Raw genomic sequence first — 18,516 nt, forward strand, 5'->3', positions numbered from 1 at the left:
TGTTTTCGAAAACAATTACCAAACACGATATAAGAGTACAAACTCCAATAGACATACCTACCTCGAGGTCTCCTCCAACGCCTTGGCCAGGTCATAACTTGTATGATTGGCAAGTTTGAACTATGAGATCCATCTTTCCCAAGATGCGTGCGCCATAATTTCCTTCGTCTATACGCATGCCTGGTTCTGGATTGCCGTCCTCAAAGCCATAAGAAGGTAAAAAACACGAACCGGAGGACCATGCAACAGCCCAAAATCTTCAGGAATGTATTAGATTTATAGATTTCATGCAAATTGTCTTCTCCAGCATTCACAATTGAAAAGAAACACAATATTCACAGAAAGGGAAAACTCTCTCCCTCTCTCCATATATGATATACGTGTATATATATATCAGCTCTACTGGGCCTCATTATCGTCTTGGTCCTCAAGAAGGCCTTCTCCACGGGAATGGCCTCTAGCCCTCTCCTTCCAGAGCTGGTCCACTTCTTCAAATGTCAACCCCTTGGTTTCAGGCAAAAACACAATCACAAACACAAATGCTACAACAGCCACACCTGCAAGAATCAAGAAAGTTGCACCAGTGCCCACGGCAGTAGCGACTGAGAGAAAAGACTGGGCAACAATCAGATTTGAGATCCAGTTAATGGTAGCTGACATGCCCCCACAAATTCCCCGGTATGCCTCAGGGTATATCTCTGAGTTCACAGCCCATGGCACAGGGCCCATTCCAGGGGAGAAGCAAGCAATGTACAAAGCTAAACCCAAAACTGCAAGCCACCCGTAGAGTCCACTCCCAGAACCAGATGAATGCATGTAGAATGATCCTGAGAGAATGACAAGGGACACGAATACACCCGATAAGCTTGATAGCGCCAACTTCCGTCGCCCCACATGGTCAATGAGGTAAATGCCAACTATTGTTCCAGCGGCGTTCATGGCAGCCACAATGAGGGATAGGAGAAGTGCTAACTGGTTTGAGTGAAATCCCGCCATTTGGACAATTGTTGGGCTGTAGTACATGACTGTGTTGATGCCAGTGAACTGCTGGAATGCCTGCATATCAGATGTTTTGGTCACTACATGATCATAGCACCTAGTGTGAAAAGAAGGAAGAGGGTTCCCAATGTACTGCTAGGAATTCAATGCAATTTCCAAACGAGTCACTCAACAAGAAAAAAAAAAAAAAAGAGAGAATTGAAACTATCTATTTGGATACACTTTCAGTTTTCTGCTTTTAAAATAAAAAAATAATAGTAACTTTTACATATGACACAAAAACACTTAGTGACTTCCATTTGAAAAAATAATGGTTTTAAAAAAAATTGCAGTATCAAAAAACTTTTACTAGTTCAAAGTTTAAATTTTCTGAAAGTAATTTTTAAAAACACAATCTATATTTTTTTACACAAGATATTCTATTTTTATATGGAAGTTTCTGATTTTAAAAACAAAAAATAGGAAATGTATTCAAATGGACACAAAGTGATCCAAATCCAACAAACTCCCACTCATTTTTGTACTTATATTTTCTATGGGTCATCCTGTGGTACCTTTTGAGGTACCGTATTTCCAGAATCTCAACCATTGAATCTTATTAAAAAAAAACTACTCCTGTTTGTTGAAATTCAGTATTGAAATTGATTTTTAAACATTCAGCACTTGAGATTCTTGAGGAGTGATACCTCCAAAGGTGCCATGGATTTTTTCAAGCTCTATGTTTAATTGGGAAAAGGGGAAAAAAACTTGGTCAGCAGCTAGTGCAATGGAAAGGCCAATGTAAAAATGTACCTTCTGGATGAGGTACAAGTGCAACTCCCACCACACCACATGTTGTGATGTCGAAAGTTAACATTACCTATTTTTCTTAAAATAGAGGAAGAATGTAGCTAGCTACTCTATTAGAGGCCCCTCTGGTTCATACACTACAAGCATATTTAAATATTTATAAGTGTTTTACACCTTTGGGCATACTGCAAACAAGGCTCAAGAACAACCACCATGACTCACTTCATGTCTCATATATGGATCACAAAATGTGTATCTTTTCCTTTTTGGTCTTTGATAGTTTATTTCCCTAAACAATTTTTGGTAGATATTCTCAACTAGCAATTTTAAGACAGTTGCATTAAAGAACATTTCATTTGATGCTAAAAATTGGGCTTAGAGGAAATTCTTTAAGGATTTTTTTAGTAACAAATAAGGAGAATATTTAATATAAGAAGGAAGAATTTATTAAGAGGAGGAAAGTGTTGGTTTGGTGTGGATTTGAAATCCCTGTAGAAGAGGTCAGAGACAAGCTGTCAGGAAATTTTGGAAAAGGGTCGAGGATGTTCCAGTTGGATAAGATTTGGTGAACTGAGTCTCTCCCATCTTTTGGATGGAGTGGAGTTATGCAGCCAGGGTGACAGAGAGAAGCCTTTCAGCAAGCAATGGCTGGAAGGGAGGAGAGTTTACAGGGTTGAATATCGCTGTAATGATGCTGGAAGGTTCATGCTTTGTTCAGTGCCCTCCGCAGAGGCGAAGATGTTTGTTTTGGTGTTCCCAGAAGGGAAAGGTTGTCCAGGGGGTTGGGGCATTTTGGCCAGGAAACTTTGCAGCTTGGGAGTGACTCCTAGCTCTCAGGTTAGTAGAGCTGCACCGTTGTTTGCAAGCCAGTCAAAAGAGGGAACCTTAACAGGGAGTCTCCTCTGGTGTCTTTTGCAAACAAGGTGAAGAAAGGTTTAGAAGACTTGGGAAAGGCAGTGTGGTTTCAAATGGGGGAAAAAGGAGGTCTGTCTTAAAAGGATTCTTTGAAGAGTTGTCTAGTGGGCCGATGGGGGTTTATTCAGATTTGGTGTCAGAGTTGCAGATTCTGAAGAAGTGGGCAGTTTGCAACTGGCACTTAAAAAGGGGAGTTGATCTATTTTTGTTAAGGAGGGCTCTTATCCTTTTCAAATTTGATTCTTTTGAAGATGCAGAGGAAGTGATGCATAGGGGCTTAAGGAGGTTTGCCAACAAATGTTTGTCCCTGGAGAGATGGTCGTCGGAGGTGGGATGCTCTCGAAGAGACGTTCATGCAAAGGAGGTTTGGGGTAGGCTGGTAGGCATTTGTGGGACATGGCGTCATTTAAATATGTAGGGGATTGTTGTGGGGGTAGGGGCTTTGTTGTAGCAGACGAAGACACTACAAGACACTGTAATCTTCAGTGGGCAAGATTTCTCGTGAGGTCAGATGGCAAGAAGCTTCTTGGTTTTCTTCAGGTGGAAGTCGGGCTCCACCATTACTCAGTTCAACTGTGGTGGGAGGCTTCACCTTGGTTATCTCAGGTCACAACCTTGAAAGTTGAGAAGAAGCAGGATGTTAAGGCAGAAGAAGAAGAAGGTGGTGGTGATCCACATGCCATTAAGGGTGTGAGAGAGGAGGTCTAGCCTGGTCGCAGAAGTTAAGAGGACGTGTTAAGTGTGGGGGCCTACAAAGGTTTCATAGCTGGGGAGGTAGCTGGCGACCATGAGATGTCATATTTTCTAGGTCATTATGATTGTGGGGGTAGGTCTCAAGAGGTGGATCTTGGACCACCAAAGGAGGCCTAATGGGGCTGTAACATTGAAAGGAAGGGTGGCTCAATCACCAATCTATCTTATGGATTCTACCTGGCCCAACTTTCTAACTTTAAGTGTTTTGAACAACAGACCAAGGGAGGTGGGTTGGGCTTCAAATGGCTCTAAGGGGCTTGAGAGTCATTTTAATCTCTCATCCTTGGAAAGAGAACGTGTTGAGGGTTGCAACAAGGAGCCAATGTGCATAATAGAAGCCCTAGAAGGCTTAAGTCTTGCTCTGGTGCCATCTCCAGTTGTTTTGGATGGCCCATGGCTGAGTTGTGAAGACGATTCCCATCCTCTTCTGGGTTGCTCTTCCCTGCACCCAGAGGAGAGAGCACCTTTTGCCGACATTGCTCTCTTATTTGAAGCGCAAAGTGTGCTTGATGGGGGGAAGGTCTTCTTCTTTGGCTGCTTCCACGTCCAAAGACGAAGGTTTTTCTTTGGGAAGGACTAAAAGCTTGGTCCCTTGGAAGGAGCAGGATGTGGGTCTTTTAGCAGAAGGCAAGGATGATGTTTACAGGCCTTTGCATATGAGTTCTGGCAGGGGCTTGGTTGTGGAAATCCCAAAGGTTCAGCCCAAGGATGTGAGGGATGCAAACCTAGAAGTGTGTAGTGGGGAGGGGGCATCGGGTTTTAGGAGTCCTAGTAGGGGCCTATCAGATGTGGAAAGCCTTTCCGATCCTTCTTTTCAGAAATTTATTTCTGGGATTGCCAGTGGTTGGGTATGAGAGGGGAATTGCTTCCCTGTTGAGAAAGATGGAAACCAGAAAGGGTCGTAGAGTGTCGACTGTGAAGAGGAGGCCCTCCTCCACTCCCTGCCTTGTTAGGGAGATTCTAAATTTGAAATACTTAGTCAAATACTGCAGTTCAAACAAAAAAGAGAGGAGTCGGAGTAGTGGATGGGAGATGGTTTGCGAGTGACCTTGTAGGTTGTTTTTGGGGCTGCTATTGGTTGGCTTAGAGGGTTGGTTGCTGTTGTAGGTTGTGTTTGTTATGCAGGGGGTTTCTTGTTTTGCTATGCTTTAGGGTGACATCTTTTATTCCGGGTGTTGGTTTGTTTTCTCTCTTCTCTTTTGCTTGTTTTCAGTTGCATCTTTTATACTCCGTGTGTGTACTTTGTGTGCCTTTTCCAAGCACTTCTAATACATTTGCGTTGTTTAAAAGGATGAGAGATTATTCAGGAAAGAAGCTATAACAAACAAAAAGGGAGAAAACAGAAGACAACAACAAGACTAACCCATATAGGGACCCTAACTAAAATACAGTCGAAAACTTCACATAATGGTAGATCATCCCCACGGGAGCAAAAAAGGGATGAAGCTCCTCTCCTGGAAAGCTTGTTGACCTCATGGCTTGTCAATTTAGACTTTTAAGAAAATGGACAGCCTACCTCACTGGCAACATGTGCTACTTTCTACTGCCAGTTCTAATATCTCCAAGTCCCCTCCTATACTAAGCCACCTCAGAAAGAACTGCTATTGGGTCTCCCTTGACCAATAGGTTTGAGACACCCAAAGTTTTGGCTTCTTCTAGCCTTTTCAATAATGCAAAAATTTGTGTCTCAATAGCCAACAAAATACCTGCTTGGAAGTAGACATCCAAAGATTCATGAGTGAATGCAAACCTTCCACAGGTTGCCCACAGGTCTACTCCTGTCCCAAATGAGTCCAGCATTCCTCTCAAGTCAGAGAACCCAGAAGTACGTAGAATGGCTCTCCTCTACAAACTATCTCCTAATCTCCTCCCAAAGCCCAGGAAGGAGGATAACCAACAGATATACAGTATCTCCAGCTGCAACCCACACCATCCCAATTATGGAAAACAATCTCCAGTAAAGCTCCAGAGAAAAGGGACAGTGGAAAGGAAGGTGGCCAAGCATTTCCCCACTTCCCAAAGAAAGGATTCAACAGTATTCCTTCACAAGGCCTCCAGAATAGGAGCACATCATTAATGTTGACCTTCTAATTGGCTATCAAGCAAGCAAAAGTCCCACCCATGACTTCCAAATGAAATTGACTTGGGGGAAAACAAAATGAGGATCTATTTTTTTAAAAGGCAGAACAGAAAGCTTTGAAGGGAAAAAAGCCACAGGTTCCAAGGTCCTACTCCTCTGGTCTTAGAAAAGAAGGAGAGGGAAAGACATGCTCCAAAAGCAATAGGTAATAAATTTCTTGATTTCTCAAAAGTTTGAAATTCAAATTCTTAAGAAGAGGAATTATGAAAGAAAGAAAGAAAGCTTGATAAGGGAGAGTGTTCATCTCCTTGGTCAACTCAATGACTTCTCAAGGACACAGATGCAATGTCCTGACCTTAAAGTTGGCATCCTACGAAAGAATGTTGCTAATCAACTGATACCATAAGAAATCACAATCCCAAGCAAACCACTACAACCATATACCAATAAAGGCTCTATTCCTCATTGTGATTACCGATACCTAACCCCCTAGCTATACGTCTACAACTGATTCTGTCCCACCAGATGGTCTCTCTCCAAACCACTTACTAGAAAAGGTAATCTTGATTTATTCCTAATAGATCTTCACAATCAAATCCATAAATTAACAGTGAAAATCAGTGTTTTCCCCTAATCCCTGTGAATTTACAATTATGAAGTACCTAAAACTTGACCATCTTGAAACGACAGAGACACTGACAGTTTTTATAACACAAGGGGCTGATAATGAAAACCTTACCTGAAGTCCAGCCCCAGCCAAAAATGCAAGCCTCATTTCTTTTGATTTGAAAACATCCCGGTATCTGACGGCATTCTTTCTCTGACGTTCTTCCTCTGCTGCCGCAGCAAGCTGATCAATCTCATCCTCTAACCTTTCAGGGTCATAAATTTTTGAAAGCACAGAAATAGCTTGAGATTTATTGCCCTGCACATTATCAGAGAAGGGTGACAATGAGGGAACTCAAAAACAGCTTGAGGAAAACACAGTTCATAAGAACATTCATCAAGGATGAAGCATTTTGTACCTTCAGGTAAAGCCAGCGAGGGGACTCTGGCAAAAATAGCATAAGTGAGAACTGAATAACAGATGGCACACCTGAAACTCCTAGCATCCATCGCCATGTCCCTGGAACCTGCTCAACCACTAGAAGTTAGAAAATCTTGCTAAATACTCAATAATTGGAGAAGAACAGAGAATTCAAAATTGTTCAGGCATTCAGACTGATTCAGAAAGAAAAATGCTCTGACAACCAAAAAATTGAGAAGGCCTAGAACATAAACTCCCCAGTCAGATGCAAGGAATAATGAATTTCTGCCTAGTTAACTAACTTGGTTCATCAACAGCAGCATTTCTACTAACCAAAGTAATTTGTAAAATAGATTTCCATCATCAACTCATTAAGCAGGCATTACTCTTAGTACAAGTAACAAATATGTAAATATAGTTATTAGTAATAGGGGAACTTAATCCAAATCTAATAGCATTTAAAGGAGGAAGAATAAGGAATCTTGGAGAGACATTATCCTTGATCTTAAGATATTTGCTGCCTACCTACTCTTGCAGACACAAGGAGTTAGCCTTATTCTTCAACATAAAATTAGCAGGTGACCTCACAGTGGGGTGGAATTGGTTGATTATGTTTTATGTTCTCCCTATGAGGAGTGGTACTATTTTCCATTTATACTCATGAACCAAAACAACCAAGAAAGGATCCTTGTTAATGATGACAAGGAAACTGTCTATGTTGCCTAAGATGGAATGAGAGAACTTGCATATCAATTTAAACACAAGAGAAACTAAAAAGGGCTCCATCTAGAAAAGTTAAAATCACTAGCTCCATGGCAGATGAATAAAGACCTTGTGAATTGTCTATGATTTGACTTTTGAAGCCCAAACTGATAATCGGGGTCACAATATCACATGGTATGGTTGCCCCCCTGGGCAGATCAACTGGTTGATATTCCACCCCCATATGTGACGTCTCATGTTTTAGTCCCAGGCTTACCCTACACACATTTTTTTTTTTGGAAGGAGGGATTGTGTATCCGTGGTTTACCCTGGTCCTGAGAAGCAAGGATAGGTTAGCAGGTTTCCACATTTAAGAAAGGATATGGGAATGGTTATAAAATAAGTTCCAAGAACAGAGAGAATGGCACCATCAGCACCAGACAGCCAACAGTATCAAGTATTGGCAAATAATATTGCACAATATCTCTTGATGACTCTTCTGCAGGCCAAGTAGAGAAGAGAGTGAGGTTACAATAAAGTTATCAAGTTCTCACCACTTCAATTGTGAAGAACAATATTAAAACAACCAAAATGTTAACAATTGAAAAATATGTTCTAGATCTAAGAAGTGAACAGATGATATTAATAATAACCCATAAACAAGTGGTGTGGAGATGAGCCTCTCTACGAGTCCTTCCCTTCTCTTTTTGCCATTTCTCGGGCTAAAGATGCCTGGGTATCAGAAGTGTGGAACCCAGATGGTGTTGGGGATGGTTGGACCCCTCTTTTCTCAAGGGCGCTTAATGATTGGGAAATTGAGATGATGGAATAGTTTATGCTAAAAATCCAAGCATTTAGGGTGTAAAGGGAGAACAAGGATAAGATGGTTTGGACAGCATCTAGACGTGGTGTTTTCTCAGTCAAGTTGCTCTACTCTACTCTGGAGCCTGGTGGTTATGCTCTATTCCCTTATGTTGGTATTTGGAGAGCGTGTGTGCCTCCAAAGGTAGCTTTTTTCGCTTGGGAAGCTTCCTGGGGCAAAATCTTAACTTTGGACCAACTCCAGAGGAGGGGTTATTCTTTGGCAAATAGGTGTTTTCTTTGTCTTGCTGAAGCAGAAACCGTGGATCACCTTTTACTCCATTGTGTTATGACGAGGGCATTATGGAATCTTCTTTTTTCTCTCTTTGGTGTGGAGTGGGTTCTCTCTGGTACAGTTAAGGAAACTCTCCTTGGGTGGCATGGAGCGTTTGTGGGGAAAATCCGTAAAAAGGCATGGCAAATGGCCCCCTTATATATATTTTGGTCAGTTTGGAAGGAAAGAAATTTGTTGGCTTTTGGGAATGAGGTGTTGTCGATCCAAAAGTTGAAACATTCTTTTGTATGTAATTTGTGGTCATGGGTTAGGGTGTTTATAGTTTTGAGCCCTCGGTCTCTTGTTAGCTTTTTTGAGTGGTTAGGCTTTAGTTATAGGTAGGGGTTTCGTCCCGCTACCTTGGTTTAGAGTCGATGGGCTGCTTTTGTATACTCCCTGTATACCTAGAGGGCACTAGTTTGGTGTCTCCTCTTTCATTTTAATATACTTCTCTTTACTTACCAAAAAAAAATAATGATCCATAAATAAGGGGGGGGGGGGGGGGGGGGGGGACTAGGCTTCAATTCTAAGAAGAGGAGGTGTCTCCCACCCCACACAAAAACAAATATTACAAAAGAAGGAAGAAGAAGAAGAAAAGAAAGGAAGTGATAAAAAACTATTACAATAAAGGAAAAAAGAAAGGAAGTGATAAACTATTCTAAGAAGAGGAAGTGTCTCTCACACCCCCCACAACAACAACAATAACAAAAGAAGAAATAAGAAGAAGAAAAGAAAGGAAGTGATAAACTATTCTAAGAAGAGGAGGTGTCAAGAAGAATGAGGAGGAAGTGTCTCTCACACCCCACACAACAGCAACAATAACAAAAGAAGAAATAAGAAGAAGAAAAGAAAGGAAGTGATAAACTATTCTAAGAAGAGGAAGAGTGTCACAACAACAATAACAAAAGAAGAAAAGAAAATCAAGAAACCAATTGCATGTCTCAACAACATTCAGCATCACACTAATATAAAAGAGGCAGGAATTGAAAAGAAGAATTTCCTTCGGTGATGTTTCTTAGTGTGAAACTTAAATTGCTAGTGCGCAAGAAGAAGAAGAAGAAGAGAAAGGAAGTGATAAACTATTACAGTAATTTCAGTCAAGAAATCAATTGCATGTCTCAACAACATTCAGAATCTCACTAGTCTAAAATAGGCAGGAATTAAAAAGAAGAATTTCCTTCGGTGACGCTTCTTAGTGCAAAACTTAAATTGCTAGCACCAAAGAAGAAGAGAAAGGAAGTGATAAACTATTATAGTGATTTCACTCAAGAAATTAATTGCATGTCTCAACAACATTCAGCATCTCACTAATCTAAAATAGGCAGGAATTAAAAAGAAGAATTTCCTTCGGTGACGTTTCTCAGTGTGAAACTTAAATTGCTAGCGCCAAATATATCTTGATGCTGCCTCTTCGGAACTGCACAACGGAAAACCTTTCATGCAAAAATATTTGTAATGAGCATGAACTAAACACAAATTCTCCAGCGATAACTGTTGCAACAAATAGAAATGCATTCCAAAAAAAATTATCTCTTGATAGCCAATTGAAAATTGCTTGCTACCATACATATATTCCATGCACTATCAGGCCTAAGGAAAGAGAGACATCAAAGATACATCCCTACCAAAAAACAGAAGGAATAAGTCTTTTCAACAGGCTTTATCAGTTCTCTTAGTTACAAAAATGTGCATGGAAAAGAAACAGGTTTTTCACATATGAAAGTTCCTTTTCATTGGGTAGTGATAGGGAAGATGTGGTATTGTATATCTCCAAACAAAGGAAAAAAAAACTAACATAACGAATAAAACAGGAAGTGATGCTCTCAGTGTCTTAACTCTTTTCTCAATAATTGTTCAAAAATGACCTCAATCTTGTGTCATTCCAAGAGATAAATTAGAACTTCCACATGATAATTTATTCACTAGGATAACCAGAAAGCAACACCAACCAAGTCAAGAAAAGGCCTATGAATATTTATAAACAAGTTGTAAAATCATAATAATCCCAGAAATTCACTTTCAGGTTAGATTACAAATTTTCTACATCAAAAAAAAAAAAAAAAAAAAAAAGGAGAGAGAGAGAGAGAGAGAGAGAATAGAGTACATGATACTTTAAGCAAGATGGTTTTTCAGAAATGAAAATAACAATGAAAAATGCATTCCAAAAAAAAAAAAAAAAAAAAAACCAGAAAAAGAAAAAGATGAAATATATAACATTTTTACCAGATTTTACCACTTTCTACACTAATATTTTCATGTAAAACCTATTATTTTAAATACTAAGTAGCATAAAATAATCTGTCATATTAGAGCTAGGAAACTGATGCATTGAAATTGAGGTTTACATAAGAATAACTTAATGCATCTCACTATACCCAAAAACTGAGGAAAAGAGCACAAAATATATATATCATGAACAAAAGCAAATTTCATACTGTCCTAGGGGCGTCCCAAGAACTTTTCTTAAAGAAGCTGAAGTGAAAGTTGGAAAAAAAAAAATGGGCATCATATAAATGAGGGCAAATCAAAGAGCTTCATCTCATTGTTAGGGCTTATTGTGACTCTTCTAGTAAGGTGCCTTCCCTGCAGCATCATGTGTATGGTTGATTTGATCAAAATAAAAGTGTCAAATATATAAGTTCAGCTAAATTCTTCTGCAATGTAATTTTTATACAATGACATTTCTGAATTATGAGCCAACAGCCCAAAACACACTATTAAAAGCAATAATTGGATCACATGAAATTACATTGCAGATGAAGTGATCTGCCATATTTTTCAAGCATTGTCATTTTCCTTTGCTCCAAAACCGTTGTCTTTGTTAAGGTTATACTCTGGACTGTGGATCTTTCAATTTAAATAAGATACAATTTTCTTTTTCAATTTCAAAGGCACAAATAAGAAAATTCAATAACTGCAGAACTATAGAAATTCATTGCATGCGAACCCAGAATAATATGAGTCCACTATAGATTGTATGAAAATCTTGTGCTCATCCTGAAAATCTTGAAATGAAAAGCAGATGGTGATCACAAACTCTTGCAGCATAATGTTCTCGAGATGTTAAAAGTACCAACAACCAATTAGGGTAGATTTGCAACAACAGGAGGAATTAGTGATCTTTGCACAGATAAAATTTTCATTTCTGATCTACCTTTTTATTTCTAGGTATGGTATCCCATGAGTAGGTGACTTGATAATCCAATAGAAGATGTTCGCTTCAGTACCGAGCTAGGAAGGTCAAGATTCTCTCACTTTAAAATTTGCATTCCAATTTTTTCCTAATTCATTATATGAATTGTAAAAACAGATCAGTAGACTGGTCAGTTGCACAGGAGACTGCAGCTGGAATAAGGAGCTCTTAGAAACAGTTTGTAGTGGCCAAAAGTGGGAGCTGGGAGAAGTTAATAAAAGATGAATCATGGAGCAGGATAAGCACTCATACTTGCTTCCATAGCCATGTAAAGTGCAGAGGAATTGATTCTAAGAAAGCAAGGACTTTAAGTGGAAAGAGGAGCACTTTCAATTTTGTATTAGTGTTCCAGTACATCCCTGCTGACCCAATGTTGTGATTAGTCAGAATATATAGTAATCAAGAAAAGCCAAATGTTTGAGTGCAAACAGATTGACTGTGATCCTATATTTCATAAATTTAATGAAAAATAAAAGGTTTAGCCCCACACTGGTCTCCTAGCCAATGGAGTCCCAAAATTCAGGGGTTTACATGTCCTTATCATGGAGAGCTCAGTTCCATAGACCAAAACATTTTGGAATTGGGACTAATTATGTATATGTTCCGTGAAACCAAGAAGTTAAGTTTGATACAACAGTTCCAAAAAGAAAAAGAGAAAAGCTCTAGAACAAATGCTTTGGGCTTTAGTAGCATAATGGTGGAATGAGACTCTGTCTTCAGTCATTCACCCTCACTAGAAGTTAGGTATTAGAATTCAATTATCTAATCAGCAGTTTTAGTGCCAAGATCTACAAATTTGGAACTTCATGTTTTGCTACATGCATGTAAGCTATTCAATCAGTTTCATGCATCATTTTCTATGTCTATAATAAAGAAGAGAATACGTAACCTAACATTTAGTACTAAGTTGTGACATAGTTCCCATATAAAACAAAAGAAATACAAAAGCCTACTTTAGGTTCATTTCAAATAGGTGAAAAATCCATTCTCCAGATTCAAATATAAAATACTTTCAAGCCTACAATTAGTGATGATGATGACGACGGTGCTGATAACAAAAAAAAAAAAAAATCATAATATTTATATAATGAGTAATAAATGTAACACCTCAGAGGATGGGATAGTCATATGTATCAGAATAGCATGGAAAGATTAAGAAAGTGCATGAAAGATAAAGCAAGAAAAATCTGACCTCTGTAAAAGCAAGATTAACGAGGTAGGAAAGAAACTGTCCACCAGTAATCATAAGCACATTTGTGCTCACTAGCCCTCCCCTTATTTCTGAAGGGGATGCTTCTGCAATATATACAGGAGCAGTAACAGATGCTACACCCACGCCCAAACCAACCAAAAGCCGTCCAGCTATAAGGACATATGGATTAGGTGCAGCAGCCATGACAATTGCTCCAATTGTGAAGACAATATCAGCAAGAAGGGTAGCTTTCTTACGCCCATATGCATCATTAATCCATCCTCCTGCTGCAGCTCCAATCATTGCCCCTACCAAAGCCATGCTGACAATTGTTTCCTGCCATATTAATTATTAGATCCTTCAAAAGACCAAGATTCCAAGGATATTATATATATTTCTGTTAGAAAAAGGCCCCTTGGAAAAATGGAAAAAAGACGCTTGTTTTTTCTTCAGGTCCAACAACACCATCAACTCAATTACTCCATCTACCCCTACCAGTAGTAGCCTCTCATGCTTTTCCATTTTCAGATCTAGCATTTGATTCAGGTTGAGCTTGATGTTTTAGGCAGTTTTTTGGTAATGATCCCAATTTATGGTTATTCAGTAAGATACTTTCACCAAAAAAGATCAATATAGCAAGATTTATATCAGAGGATAACACTTCTACTAATATTCTCAGCTGTTGCCCTCTGAACAAATCTCTGTTCATTTGAAGGGATTGAGAGCATCTGTAATTCTTATATCTATGATGGATCTAAAATAGATGAATAATCTAGCTTTCCTGTTTCTTAGCCAAAAATGAAATTAAGTAGTGAATATATTTTTGGATTTTGAGATAGCTAACTTGCATGTTAATAGTGGTTGAACCTTTTCTTTATCCACCTTCATGATTAAAATGTAGCCTAAGTATCAAAATCAAGGTGGTTTCAAAAACTTTTGTGAGCTTTTGCATGTTAATTGTAATTTCTTGTTATGGCATGCAAACAAACAATGGACATCTGCTTTTTTCAGCTCATTTGCAGGTCTTCAAACCACACACCAGAAGAACAGACAAATGCCTATCTGAGATATATATCTAAAAACGAAAACTTTTGAGATGTAAAACCTTTTATTTTGAACACAAGGAAATTTAAAATGGTGAAGAAAATTATTCACTTTAACATTCAAACTCTCCAACTAGCATGACTGCTGCATGATCTTTTTTTTTTTTTCTAACCCCACCATGGCAGGGCCCTTCAGAACCATCCATGGCTTCCAAACACAGGGAGCCTGACTGCACCCGCCACAGCCATCTCTGAGTAATCCAGGGATCCCAATGGCAGGAATTGAACCCGAGTCCATGCCCCTCTACCACACATCCAGGCACTCGCCTTTCCCAATGTGCATGATCTTCTTCTTCACATTCTTTTTCTTTCCCTCTCCTTTTCCATTCAACCAAACATGATAAAGGAGTTTATTTGTTTCTTACTTTCCTTTTCTTCCTTTTATAAATGAAACATACTAACTTATCCACACCGAACAAAAGCTTTTGGTGGAGCCTCATAAGGCTTACCTGTAAGAAACTACTTTGACCGACTACCTCAAAGTCATCTTTAATATACAGAAGGGCCCCTGATATCACACCTGTAATCAACATTTCCAACATCAGGTACCATGAAACTTTCAAAGCAGTAAATAGGTAAATGAGATCCTGCTTAAACTAAGAAGAACCTGATAATTGATGGGCATTTTATTTCAAGGTCAATAAGTCCACAAAAAAAAAATTTTAAAAAATTAAAAAAAAAAAAGTATCGACATGCTTTTATGGAGAAAGTACAAGAGACAAAGCTTAATTTTAAGTACTTATATTAACAAACTGTTGAATTGATTAAAGAATCCATTTCAAAAATGATAATAGAACACCAGACCATAAAGACAAACCATATCCATGATTTTTCTCATAGATCACAAGGGTACTACGACTATCGTGTCCTGCCTGAAGGTTCTCAGGCCAGCCCAATGATCAAGTCAGACCGTTGCATATGGGCCCAACCCACATAGAGTAGTCTCCTTTCTCAAGGATGGACCCGAGGTAAGAGGATGGGTATATCCAAGGAGCTTGGCCTTTCATGAAATCCACAGAACCATCAAATGGGTTCTTGGCTGAGACTCAACAGCTAATCAGCGATGAGCCATGGTTCTTAACTATTAACAAGGGGTCATCATCAACTTATAAATAGGTGACCAAGATGCTCCTGCAAGACATGCAATCTTTCACACTCATTATCCTCTCTTTCCTTGTTGCCCCTCTAAGCCTTATTGACTCCATCACTGGAGAAAGTGTGTCTGGCCATCTTTGGTTCAGGTAACTGGAGTTGTATTGGAGCATCAGAAGAAAGAGATCACTGTTTGAGGTTTTCCCTGTACCAACACTGCCTATCACCTAAGTTTTACAAATCAAAATTCAATCCTTCTTTTTAACCTTTTCAAATGCAACAGGTTGTGATATATAGTTAACCTACATACTTTTAAAAAAGGAATTGGCAGATGCATGGGAGGTGTGGAATCTGGGTTGAGAATTTGATAAATAGTACTCAAGAAAGCACTTGATAGACCTAAACTGTTAGAGAAAGTAACAAATGTAGTTCTAATTCATGATACTGTGTGCTGGCATGTGCTACATATCAGATCATTAAGTCGCAGTATTCTCAAAGGAAATGTCCACAACTAGTCCTGAATTGTTAATTTGACATAACTTAGAAAATAAGTTGCCCAAATTCAGATTCAGAGAGGATGCCTAGATTAGATTCAAAATGGATTTATATGACAGAACCCAAGCATCTCTTCTTCTTCCCAAAAAAAAAAAAACCCCCTTCTTTAAAAAGGTAATTTTTTTTCTATAAGTAAAGCAATTGTATTAAAAGCACCAAAAAGCGCCTAAAGTTTACTCGATGTATACAAGGCCAAAAAAAGGAGGGATAGACAAAAAACAACACCCTTGCTTCACTTACAGTCCAACCAATCTATGAGATCTAAAAGAGACAAAGAAGTAGACTCTATATATACCTTAACCCACTCCAAAAACATGTACATGAAGGAGCATAAAATCGCATGTCTGTTAGTTTAGAATCTTCAAAAGCTCTTTGATCTCTCCTTCCATAATGTCCAAATAGACACAAAGACACAACTTTCCAAGCTTTCTCCCTCTTCTTCCCAACATAGGCACCCCACTAACTAATGAGGGCATCCTTGATTGAGAAGGACATCACCCACTGAACATCAAATATAGCCAAAATAAGGTGCCACAACATGCTTGCCTTCGAACAGTGAAGGAGAATATGGTTTGCTAACTCCTCTTCACCCTTACACAAATAACATCTATTTGGAAGACTCCAATCCCTCCTTTTTAGCTGATCCAAAGTTAGATTTTTTTTTCCCAAGCAAAGAAACTGATTTTCATTGGCACCCAAGGATTCCACACCAAGCTTGCGGGGAAACCTTTCGGATAACAACCTACGAAGGAGGAGTAGAAAGATTTGACAAAAAAGATGCTCCCCTTCGACAACCACCAAACTATAACATCCGCTACTCCTCCGCTAATCACATGCCCTTGCAATCTTCTAAGCAACCCTTTCACCTCACCTAACTCCCAATCATTTATCTGTCTTGTGAAAATTGGATTCCAACGACCAGTCTCACCAGCCTGCTCCCACAACTGATCTAGCCAAGCTTCTTTATCAATGGTAATTGAAAACAACTCTGGAAAAGTCATAGCTAAGGTTCCTCCCTGTCATAGATCCCCTTCCACCCACATTGAATCACCTTCCAAAGACTCACCCCGTAGCCTTTTGTTGAAATTCTAGAACACCATCCCCCCTCTTCCTCTCCATACTTCCCTACAACCACCTTTTTCCAAAAGGAATTATTCTCAGAAGCAAATCTTCAACACCACTTCACAAGAAGGGCTTTATTTAGAAGAGATAACTTCCTAACTCCTAGGCCCCTTCCTTTTTTTTCCAAGCCAACAATTGACCATCTTACAAGATGAGGCCTTCTTTGGGCCTCTCCTCCCCCCAAAGGAAGTCCCTTTGAATCTTCTCCAATCTAAGACTCACTTTACGAGGGATCACAAATAAAGACATGAAATAGAGCTAGATAAAGTGCTCTTTAATAAAGTCAGTCTCCCTCCTTTTGACAAGTACTTCCTCTTCCATAAAGTAAGTCTTCTCTGAAATCTTTAAAAAGATAAATAACAAATGGATAGAAACTTTGGCCATTTAAAAACTTCTCACCCAGGTCTCCAAGACGGGAAAATCAATCAATTTCATAAAAGCAGAGCAAATTACTTAGAACAACCAAAAGAAAATCCATTTAGCAAAATTCAGCTGTGAATTCACAAATTTGGACAAGTTTCATGCTCAAAGGAAAGCCCATTAGTTGAGAATAAAAAATATGTACCCACCAGCTGCATGGGGATCTTAGTCTATCAACATGAGATGCAAGACATACATTATCTAAAAATCCATACTTGATTACAGTATTAGGTTGTTTAGGTTTGCCACTGAACTGAGTTGTTCTCATGTGCAACAAACAGTAGCAAAACGACAAAGCATTACAATTAAAGGCATTGCATAGTATAATATGTGACCTATGCCGGTATCTAATAAATGTCTAAAAAAGTAATCACACTGCAGATATTCGATACCTGTGTCATAGCCGAACAGTAGTCCCCCTATACCAGCAACCGCTGTCAAGCCCAATATATATCCATTACTAAAATATGTAATTCTTCTTCCGGGATATGAATCTAAATAACCAGAACTTCCCGGCAAGGAATCGATCGTCATTGTTGCACAAAACCCTAAAACCCCAAGAAATTAACAAAAATTCCTACTAAAAAATATCAGCTCAACTTCCCCTGTACCCAATCCTTTGCACCAAAACCCGAAATTCTCCACGTACCAAATCCCGGTCTAGAATCAAATTCTCCGCCTGAACAACAACCTACCGTGCACCAAATACGAAACGAGAATCAATTTCAGACGAGAGCAGCGACAATTTCCACTACTCCGGATTCAGAATCAGAAACAAACACACAATGGTTTCAATTTCTCTAGAGCGAGCTGATCTTACGGACATGAAAAACAACAATGTCACTTAACTCCAGCTCACAAGGAGGCACAGAGAATCTGAACACAAAAACCGGCGAATCCGAACCCTAGGACACCAAAATACAGGGCTAGTCCGCACCGAAATTTGAGGAAATCAAATCTAGGAAAAGAAAAAAGATTTTTCCTTTTGTGACACCTAGACTACCGAATCGACTCGGACGGATTCTCCATTACCTTCGAACCGTACTCTTCTGGTTTTCCCAAGAAAATCAGAATTTTTCCGCAGTTTTCTGAGAAAATGCAGCAGAGGAACAGCAGAAGAAAAGCAGAAAGTGGTGGTTAGGAAACTGGAGAGAGCCGCCGACGAGGAAAAAATTTTAAGGACCACCAGAAATCTCTTTTCCTAACGTTTTTGTCGTGATGTTAATACTCTGTTACATAAATTAAGTGACTGACCAATCAAAATCTTACAAGTGTTAAGAAAACTTGAGCTGGGTGATATTACGTCTGTGGGTTTATCGCTGCCTCGGACGTACTGTTTTGTATTTTGCCAACGTGTTATCTGGATAAGAGCTCGGTCACGATAGTTGAAATAAGCCGATAATAGATACTTTTTGAAAGTACAAAAAGGGAATGTACTC

General features: G+C 39.1%; 1 protein-coding gene across 1 annotated transcript; it reads right to left on the reverse strand.

The window, feature by feature from the left end:
- Nucleotides 1–256: 256 nt before the first annotated feature.
- On the reverse strand, nt 257–18,230 carry LOC117913752 (inositol transporter 1). Its single transcript, XM_034828776.1, has 6 exons — nt 17,470–18,230; nt 14,338–14,408; nt 12,786–13,121; nt 6,562–6,669; nt 6,276–6,461; nt 257–1,056 (listed from the first exon to the last, which is right to left on the reverse strand). The coding sequence occupies exons 1-6, from the start codon at nt 17,609–17,611 to the stop codon at nt 400–402; spliced, it is 1,500 nt and encodes a 499-aa protein (XP_034684667.1). The 5' UTR covers nt 17,612–18,230; the 3' UTR covers nt 257–399.
- Nucleotides 18,231–18,516: the final 286 nt, after the last annotated feature.

This window comes from Vitis riparia, chromosome 5, assembly GCF_004353265.1.
Source record: "Vitis riparia cultivar Riparia Gloire de Montpellier isolate 1030 chromosome 5, EGFV_Vit.rip_1.0, whole genome shotgun sequence".
NCBI lineage: Eukaryota > Viridiplantae > Streptophyta > Magnoliopsida > Vitales > Vitaceae > Vitis > Vitis riparia.

Excerpts from the sequence above, each read along its gene's own strand:
- LOC117913752 (XM_034828776.1), bottom strand. The coding sequence starts at position 17,611 with ATGACGATCGATTCCTTGCCGGGAAGTTCTGGTTATTTAGATTCATAT. Across the intron at positions 14,409-17,469 it reads ACTGTTCGGCTATGACACAG|GTGTGATATCAGGGGCCCTT; the intron begins GTATCGAATATC and ends TGTTGATTACAG. Across the intron at positions 13,122-14,337 it reads GTCAAAGTAGTTTCTTACAG|GAAACAATTGTCAGCATGGC; the intron begins GTAAGCCTTATG and ends TTAATATGGCAG.